Here is a 10,308-nt window from a genome sequence, read left to right on the forward strand (position 1 = left end):
GTCATTGAATATTATATTGATGCATTTCAGAAAGATAAAGAAAGACTAATTTAATATGTACAGTACAATATCCTTCAAATATTAGCCACTTTCATTACATATCTGCCTAACACATCAATATTAAATAATAGATGAGAACAAGGATTTAATTGTATTTTAGCAATTGTAATATGTAGGATAATAAGAAAACAGCATCGCATAAGATAGACTTATCAATATATAAATCTTTTTTTTAACCAATGTATTATGGTGACTGTTCTGTGCACATGCTCACTGCAGATTACAGAAAGACTTCAGTGTAAACATACATCTAACAAAATAATTCCTGTGTGACTGAGGAGATAGCTTTTTTTAAGTATTTTTCCCTGTACTTCAGAAGTCAGCTACTTATACAATCTTCTGACAAATCTAAACTCAATCTAAAGATACAAGAAAATTCTGAGTGCCATATTTTGTCTGAGCTATTTTGTTGGCATGAGTGCATTATCATGCAGAATTTTTAGCCATTATGTTCTTAAACAATGAAATTGTATCACACAGTGGCAACAAGTAAATTCTATCCCTATATCCTAACTTCAATGGTAACTTCTCACTTATCTGATTTCTTTTTAATCTTCTACAGTCCAACCCACCATTTTTCTAAGGCTGCTATTTTGGTCCCCTGGAGCTTTCTTTCTTTTCCCTACTTTACTATGGGAAGAAGGTCTATAAGCAGGTTATAAAAGAAGCTTCATCAATTCAATCTACAATTTCTTGAGGAAACTCCAGAGTATGTTAAGATCTTTATGTTATTGATGCATTATCTATAATGCATTAATAAGGCAATCATTATTTATCATTATATTACATTTTAGAGACAGAGTTACTATATTTCTCTTCCTCTCTACAAATATCAACAACCTCATCTTCCCATGGCCATTCATGCTGACTTCAACCTATAGAAACAGGCTGAATTTCTGAGGCAAACTGTTTGAAGGAAAAACATCTCTTTGCTCAAGATGACAACTTACAGAACTAGCATGTGAAAATGAAAAATGCAAACATAAGCAAAGAGCTGTATGTTTATTAATTGCAATAGTGCTGAAATAAGACAAAGTGTACATGACTCCTTCAAGCTATCACTCAGCATCACCACAACCATGCCAAGCAGCAAACATAATAGCAATAAATATAAAAATCAACTGCTACTGTCTCCTGAAAAAGGCTCTGCTCAGCTCAGCACAGCATAGAGGTACAGAGCAGCTGAGAATGGGGGGGAGGGGTGCTATACATAGAATAAGGCTCCATCTGAAACAGTGGTCATTTTTCTAGGAAAACAGATGTACTTTAATTTTATAACAATATATTGTTAGAATGAACTAGGGAAAAATAAAGTTATCAAACATGAACGCCCTGCAATGAATGGAATGCAAAGGAAGAGCCTGGAATTCTGAAAGGGAGCTCAAACCTCAACAATTCCTGCAGTTATATAAAGAATCAGATAAGATAATGCAAATTGCCTCCTAGCACCAATGTCAAGGCTTTCCAGATACAAGCAGACACTGGTTAATACAATCCAATTAGGCCAAACTCTCAGGTATAGTTAGCAGATAAAACAGGCATATCAATATGTGTATTCCTTCCCCTTTCTAAAATATGTGTGCACATATACTTAGGAAAAGTAAAACAGTTTTCAGATATCTATAAGTACAGAGAAAGAACAAGAAGGATATTCTTATGAAAATTCTTATTATCTTTTTAAATCTAAAAAATGTGAATGACATTCTATAATTAACAAGGCACTTTTGAAACTTTAAATCTAATAATAATAATAATAGCAAAAATAGAGGCTACAATGCTTGATAAGAAATGTACTCATTATCTTGCCCATGTAATTGTAACCCCTCTGTACAGTATTTTCACAATAAAAAAAAGTCCAAAAAAATGCCACACAACTGTAGTTTTATTTAAAGGAACAAAGTATTACAGGTTTTTACTCACCTTGCCATCAAATTTGGAATACTCATTAAAGGGGTTATTCAGCTGCAGAGGGCATTGTTCCAGGCGCACAGATAATATGGACTGCTTTCCGGAACTTGGAGGCTTCTCTTTGAGGGATTTTTTTTCAAATAGTGACTTTAACTCCTGGGCTGAGATACAAGAGAAAGATAAAAAAACAGCTTTGTGATTACAGACAGCTTGCCTACCTTCTCTAAAAAGTCTGCCCAGGAATCTTAAGGACGGCGCATCTAGGGACAGTTCAAGTCTGAAGTGATACAGAAAGCTTTACATAAACTTCAGTGTTTGCATAACGAAAGGGCAGAGCATTGGAAAATATGTAGGCCAGGACCGTCAATTTAGAAGGACGAGGAATTAAGGAAGAGGGAAGAGTCAGACAAGAATGGAATGGTCGCCCTACAAGAAAAGTAAGTACGCGCCTGAGTTTTGGCCCAGCTTTGCCACTACCGGCTAGCTATGTAATCTGGACTATTCGCTAAACCTTTTCAGGTTTAGTAAAACTAAACTATAAGATATCAAAGATTTCTCATGGCTCTCAGACTTTGTGATTTTGGAATTCTTGATCTTTAAGGATAGGGTCAGATCTATTCCTCTCACAGACTCCAATGGTATCTCGCACAAAAATCTGGATGATAAAGACAAGGACTAGGAAAAAGAGGAATAACACTAGGTAACATTCACTCTCCAAGTCAATGTATCTCATAACAAGCTTTTGAGGCGGAGTCTAGAATACTACAATATGGAAACAAGCTTAGAGTATTTTGACTGTCCCTGATATCAGGTAAGTAACAGGACTAGGATTTGCACTCTTTGCTCTTGGCTATTAAGCTGCTAAAGAAACAATCGGATTCTCAATAAATTTAGTATAAATAAAATAATGACTGAAAGAAATCAGATTAAATTACTTTACATCAGAATTTTCATTCTCATTCATTAGTGAATCAAGACAAGTCAGTTCCTGATCTTCCCAAAGATCATTTAGTTAATCTGAATATCAATCAAGGTGGTAGGAGATGATAAGTACATGGGGATCATTATACTTTTTCATTTTGTGAATATGAGAAACTGCCCATACTTTGATTTTTAAAATAAATCAACCTGAGATTTTAAAATCTGTAATGAACAGGTTCAACTTTATTCCACTCCTTTGCAAAGTCAAATTAAACTAAGAGAGATCAGCAGAACTCTTAAATATTCACTTAGAACTTTCTAAAACTGTAACTAAAATTACCTTTTTAATAGTCTGGTAAGAGAAGTTTATCAAAAATCCAATAGATTTTTTTTTTTTTTTGCTGGTCCTGGTGCTTGAACTTGGGGCCTGAGTGCTGCCCCTGAGATTCTTTTGCTAAAGGCTAGTGCTCTGCCACTTAAATGACAGCTCCATTTCTGGATTTTTAGTAGTTAATAGAAGATAAGTCTCATGGACTTTTCCTGCCTAAGCTGGCTTCTAATGGTGATCCTTAGATCTCAGCCTCCTGATTAGCTAGAATTACAGATGTGAACAACCAGGTCCTAGCTTCTCTGCAGACTTCAGCGGCAATAGATCAGAAAAGTAGAAGGTAAAAAGGTACACCATCACCCCACCTATGCAGGGGATAGGTTCCAAGTCCCTCAGCAATACCTGGAAACCATGAAGAGGACCTTATATACATGCTCTAGTGCATCACAGAACATTCCCAGTCAAAGATGGGCAAGTATACGATAGCATTTCCATAAGGTTAAAGAGGATAGTGACGTCACAGCCATCTTAGTTTGTGTAAGCATATTCTTTTTTTTTTTTTTTGTGAACATACTGAACAGAGGGGTTACAATTACATGGGCAGGATAATGCGTACATTTCTTACCAAGCATTGCAGCCTCCTCCTTTTGTTTACCCTTCACATCCCTTCCCAGCCTCCCTAGCATATTCTTATTGTGCTGTAGACAACAGAATTACCTAATAACATTCCTCAGAATGTATCTTGGCAGGTGAAGTAATTCATGACTATAATACTTGTTCCAATATATAAACCTAATTTATAAATTAGGTACAGTAAGATTAATAATGATAAAATAATTATAGTAATATCTTATAATTTGAGTTATTAAAAATTTATGTTCTTTATTTCAAGAATTTTCCACTTAATATTTTCAGAGTGAAGGTGATCATAGGTAACTAAAACCTGACTACTTAATTCTAGATTCTGAACATGTAAGTACACTTAAACAATTTAAGTATATATTTCAAAACACCATATTAATTATACATTTACTTCACAATTTGACTAAAGTGAGATTTCCAATATTACAAATACCATGCTACATGTAATCTATTAACAACTACACAGGTACACTTGAGAAAGAAATGATCCTTTATTAAACTATGAGCCATGTATAATACTAGGTGTTTTCTCACCTTGTGTTCACAAGAGATAATATCACTGGCTCTGAAGAAACGAAGATAAAGGAAATAGCAGTAACTTACTAAACATAAGCAGCTACTATCAGGAAGGTTAGGTTTGCAGTGATGATACACTAAGTCTTCCATCTCAGTTTAGTTTTCTCCTCAACTTATAATACCTCCTCCCCTCTTCCTCTTTCTTCCTGTGCCATGAAGAAACAGAAATAACCACAAAAAACTTTTGCTTGCTCACTTCTGCACTTCTAGCCTTTGACCCTATTACCATGGCTGAACCTCTCTCTCAGGCCAGCTCCTTCTTTATAATTAGTTCTAACTCAAGGACATTGCTCTAGCAATTATCTATTTCTCTTCCACTGTTAATTTCCTTCTTACAGCACACTAAAATAGTAAAACACCTCCTTGATACCCTACACCCCCATTTCCAGGTACCATCTTATTTCCTTGCTCTTCAAAAGGGTGACACACACACACACACACACACACACACACACACACACACACGTGCGTGTGCGCATGCGTCCCCTCCCCTATCAACTGTGGAGCTTAAACTCAGGGCCTAGGCAGCTTATTTGCTCAAGGCTAGTGTCCTGTCACTTTGAGTCACAGTTCCACTTCTGGTTTTCTGGTGGTTAATTAGTGATAAGAGTCTCATAGACTTTCCTGCCTGGGCTGGCACTGAACCATGAACTTTAGATTTCTATAGTCTCCAGAGTAGCTATGATTACATGCATGAGCCACCAGCACCAAGCTCTGGCCTATATTCTTGCTGTCCAGTCCCTCTCATCCCATTCTTTCAAATCCACTCCAATCAAGCATTCATGCCACACCATTCCACCAAAGGAGCTGTCATCAAATCACTAGAATTCCCTTCCCAATCTTTAATCCTCATCCTAAAGACCTCTAGACAGCATTTAAGCCAGTTCATCATTCCCTCGTTTAAAACATTCTTCTCACTGGCTTCCCCAGGACTCTAAACTGGCTCTTCTCTCTCAGGCCACTCCTTCCCAGCCCTAGCTCCTTTGCTCTCATTGCCAAGAGTCACTGGCATTTGCTAGAGCTCAGTGCTAGGTTCTCTTCTTTCGCTCTATATTCTCTGTATTGCTCTCTATATTCACAATCCTTGTGATCTCACACAGCCTTATGGTTTTAAATATCATCCACAAAAGAAGAAACTAAATTGTGGTGGTAAAACTTAGAACAATGGCTGCCTCTAAGGAACAGAATAGAAAGGTTAACAGGTAACTTATAAGGCAAAAGAATTGCTCTATACTTGACTGAGATATTAGTTACATAAGCATGAATATTTGTGAAAAGTCATGGAACTGACCAGGCCATGGCGGTTCATGCCTCTAATTCTAGCTACTCAGGAGGCTGAGATTCAAAGGATTGAAGTTCAAAGCCATAGGCAGAAACCTCTATAAACCTCTATTCCATCTCCAAAATAAACAGTGAAACTCAGGGCTAGAGGGATAACTCAAGTGGTATAGCTGAAGAGAGCCAGGTGAACAAATACAGCCAGAACAGCATCTGCAGCCGCCAAATTAAAAGTGCAATCTCAATATATATAACAGCCCCCAAAAGGAAAATAAAAGCACAACCTCAGAAACAAAAATTAAAATGAAATCAATGAGACTAAGTATAATAATCAGTTGGCACTTTAAGTATAAAGAAAGAAATTGGATCAAGAAAGTTTACCACACAACAATTTTACATTCCCAACATTTTATATTTTGGAATATATACAAAAGACAAAAACCAAAACAAGCAAACAAACAAAAAACCTTTAAAGTCCTTTTAGTAGTCATATTATTTTAAGGATGATGATATTTCTCTCCTGGAAACAAAATTTTCAACATGAGAGGATATATATAATCAAAACCACTCTAGTCAGGTGTGGAGGTATTCACCTGTAACCCCAGAACCTGGAAGACTAAGGCAGGTGGACTGCAAGTTTGAGGATAGCCAAGGTTACGTGTGAGATACTATCTTAAAAAAAAAAAACAAACTCACACCATACTTTAAAAAAAAAATTTTTTCTCTGCTTCACCCTCTAAAAAAGATTACAAGGACAAACACAATCCAGTAAATATCACTAGCACTCAGGTTATGGTCTCTGAAAAGAACCAAAACTCCTTGGAGTCTGGCTAGCTCCAGATTAGGGGAAGAAACGTGTACCGCAAGTGTAAAACATTTTTTCAAAAAAGAAAGAAGGAAGCTATGAAAAATTTATAGTGTTGTTAAACAACTCATTATACAGAGACAATTTTAGCATCAAAACAAATAACTGAAATACTGAAAAATATCCAATACACTTTAAACCCCCTAAGTTCAACATGATGCAAAGGAAAAAACCTTGCACATGTTATCTAACTAGGGATTTTTGGGAAAAACCTCATGATTCTCTGAATTTTTCTTTTTTCTTCCTTTGTGTTGCTGGGATCAAACCAAGGTCTTGTTCACACTAGGCAAATGCTCTACTCTAAGTTCCATTTTCAGCCCAACAACCCTAATTTTTGAAGTTCCCCTTCAAAATAAGCTTTTCATTATTCGCAAATGAAAACTACTAACAAATACAAACAGAAAAGTCTCCAACAAATACAAAACTGGAAAAATAAGCTAGAAATGTAACTATCAAGTTTATAAGAAAAGAATATTATTATATTCAGAAAGATGAGACTGTATATTAGAACTGATAAGGGTTCAGTGAGTTGGCCAGATACAAAACAAATATACAAAAGTAATAGATTTCTTGTGATTTTTTTTTTTTTTGGTCGGTCCTGGGGCTTGAACTCTGGGCTTGGGCACTGTCCCTGCGCTCTTCAGCTCAAGGTGAGTGCTCTACCACTTGAGCCACAGTGCCACTTCCGGTTTTCTAGTAGTTTATTGGAAAGTCTCATGGACTTTCCTGCCAGGGCTGGATTTGAACCGCGATCCTCATATCTCAGCCTCCTGAGTAGCTAGGATTATAGGTGTGAGCCACCAGCGCTGGGCTCAAAAGTAATAGATTTCTTTACAAAAGATCAACAATAAAGCTATAAGAAAGTTGTTATTTATGATGGCAATACAAAATATACCCAACTCTAATATAAAATGTAAAAGTACAGAATCTACATGGAGATAGCTATAAAACTATTTATAAACTATTTGTGTGCACAACAAATACAAAAAAGGACAATATATAATTATTGTTTGAAATATATATTCCCACATATGTAAATGAAATCTATAATAAATATATCAAAACATTAACAGTTATCTGGATGTGAGATTACTGATGGCTTATATGTAATTCTTTTTTTTTTGGGGGGGGGTCTGGTTGTGGGGTCTGAACTCTGGGCCTGGGCGCTGTCCCTCAGCTCTTTAGCTCAAGGCTAGCGCTCTATCACTTTGAGCCACAGCGTTATATATAATTCTTATAATTTTTCATGTATATATATATAATTTTGGGAGGTACCAGTCCTGGAGCTTAAACCAGGGTTTTACCCTCTCACTTGGCTTTTTCATTTATGACTGGAGCTCTACCACTTGAGCCACACCTCCAATCCAGCCTTTTTGCTGGTAATCAGAGATAAGAGTTTCTCAGACTTCTCTGCCTAAACTGGATTCGAATTGCCTGAGTAGCTCAAGATTTCAGGTGTGAACCATCAGAGTCTAGCTATATAATTTTTTGTTTAGTATAGAGGATTTGGAAAAGTCCCTAAGCCCTGGCCATAGCTAACAGAGAAGGACAGGAATAAGGAGTAACAAACTCCTCAATACCTAAAGCTTCAAAAGTAGCTTCTTCCTACAATGGTATGGAAATAGGTGGAGCAGAGTAGAAAGAGTATAAAATCTTTGCGGGCTGAGAAGGTGGCTCAGTGGTAGAGCACTTGCCTTGCATGCATGAGGCCCTGAGTTCGATTCCTCAGCACCACATAAGCAAAAAAGAAAAAAGCCGGAAGTGGCGCTGTGGCTCCAGTGGTAGAGCTCTAGCCTTGAGCTGAAATGCTGAGGGACAGCACCCAGGCCCAGAGTTCAGGCCCCATGACTGGACCCAAAAAAAAAAAACCCTTTGGGTCACACTGGCCAGGCAATTTGCCATTGATTTTGGCTTTGCCATTTACTACTTTTGAGTAAGTAGCTTAGGAAAGTCATTTAATCTGAGCTCCAATTTTCTCATCTTTATAATATAGGCATATTAATAGTTTGCTGAACTACATAAAATGTTATATACCCCAAAGCTAGTTACTTATCAGAATTATCTAAGGAGCTTTTTTTGTACAGATTTGTGGACCCCAGTCTATCTACTACACTGGGAATTCCACAGATAGGACCCAGAAATATATACAGATTGTCACTATAACATGCACTTTGGGATACACTTCTGACTTATATACAGCCACTGTAGGTAAGAAATCAATAATACAAAAACATAAACAAAACTTCAGGACTATTTATATATAATTGATACAAACTACATCGTTATTTGGAATTTCATCATTTCATTCATAAAAAGCCTTGTCTTCTAGTTGGACTTCAAAGTTCTGGAAGACAGGTTAGTGTATTCCTCCAGGCAGCTAGCATAGGATTTTGAGGCATCCAGGAATTATAGAAAATGCATTTGTTATAAGACTCAAAGAATAATAAGGGTAATAATCAACTATGGGAAAGATACTATTTTCCAATATCACTTTTGTTTTTCATGTTAATAGGAATTGAACCCAGGGCCCACGGAGCTATTACCCCCCTCCCCAGTTATTCCAAAATCATTTAAAACAATAAAAGTAAAAATATTGGGAATCTGACATGTTTTCCCTGTTTTCTTCTGTTTACACCATCTTCATGTGTATCCATAAAGTTTTTGTTATGGGAATACTAAATACTTACTCTGAAGTATTTCTCTCATCATGTGGTCTCACAGCATATGGATCAGTAAGTTCACAAAGAATGTCAGCATCTAGACTAGATAGCTTCTAAAATCCTTCCTAATTCTAATGGATAGACTACAATTAGATGGAATAAAAATCACAGCCAGCCCAGACAGGAAAAGTCCGTGAGACTCTTATCTCCAATAAACCATCAGAAAACCGGAAGTGGCACTGTGGCTCAAGTGGCAGAACTATCCTCAAGCTGAAGAGCTAAGGGGACTGAAGATGTGGCTCAAGTGGTAGAGAACTAACTGAGCAAGTAAGCAGAATTAGCACAAGGTCTAAAGTTCAACCCAACTACCACCAAAAAGGAGGCAGGAAAGGGTTGTGAGAACAGATGGGCTGAAACATTTGCCAAGAAGATGCTTAGTGAACTCTTCATTTTGTTGTTGTTTTTTGTTGGTCGTGGGCCTGAACTCTGGGCCTGGGTGCTGTCCTTCAACTCTTCAGCTCAAGGCTAGCACTCTACCACTTGAGCTACAGTGCCACTTTTGGCTTTTTCTGTTTATGTGGTGCTGAAGAATAGAACCCAGGGCCTCATGCATGCAAGGCAAGCACTCTACCACTGAGCCACCTTCCCAGTCCCTTAAGGGACCTACTTTTCTAGCATGTTTCAGGCTACCTAGAATACTAAGCTGTGGTTTAAAGATGAAACATACTCTAAGAATTCAGACACTAGTGAGGTTCAATCTAACCATCAAAAACGACCACCAGGCAGACTGTTGTCTAGAAAGATTCAGAGTCAACATTTCAAAGTGTGGACAGGAATGATATGGAGCCTCTCTAGAAATTAAATCACACAGTCAATTATTGAAATCTAAGAGACAGCAAGAATGGCAAATAAAAGCCAAAGGGGAACTATGCATTTCTCCAGTGTATGCTACAAAACCCTTAAAATGAGTGTAACTCTAAGAAATGAATGGGAGAAGAACAAGCAAAAATCCTCTTATTAGATGTATCAGATTTCAAGCTGAGGAACTTATCTTATTCACTTTTTTTTTT

The 10,308-nt window shown here is 37.0% G+C and overlaps 1 protein-coding gene across 5 annotated transcripts in view; it reads right to left on the minus strand.

Moving 5' to 3' along the window:
* Mapkap1 (mitogen-activated protein kinase associated protein 1) overlaps positions 1-10,308 on the minus strand; it is a 234,357-nt gene that overhangs the window by 190,668 nt on the left and 33,381 nt on the right. For all 5 annotated transcript variants that reach the window (XM_013021480.1, XM_013021475.1, XM_013021479.1 and 2 more), the window contains exon 4: positions 1,981-2,129. In XM_013021480.1, the coding sequence (XP_012876934.1) occupies positions 1,981-2,129 (149 nt within the window). The remainder of the gene's footprint in view (positions 1-1,980; positions 2,130-10,308) is intronic.

The sequence above is a fragment of the Dipodomys ordii genome, unplaced genomic scaffold (assembly GCF_000151885.1).
Source record: "Dipodomys ordii isolate 6190 unplaced genomic scaffold, Dord_2.0 Scaffold55, whole genome shotgun sequence".
Lineage (NCBI taxonomy): Eukaryota > Metazoa > Chordata > Mammalia > Rodentia > Heteromyidae > Dipodomys > Dipodomys ordii.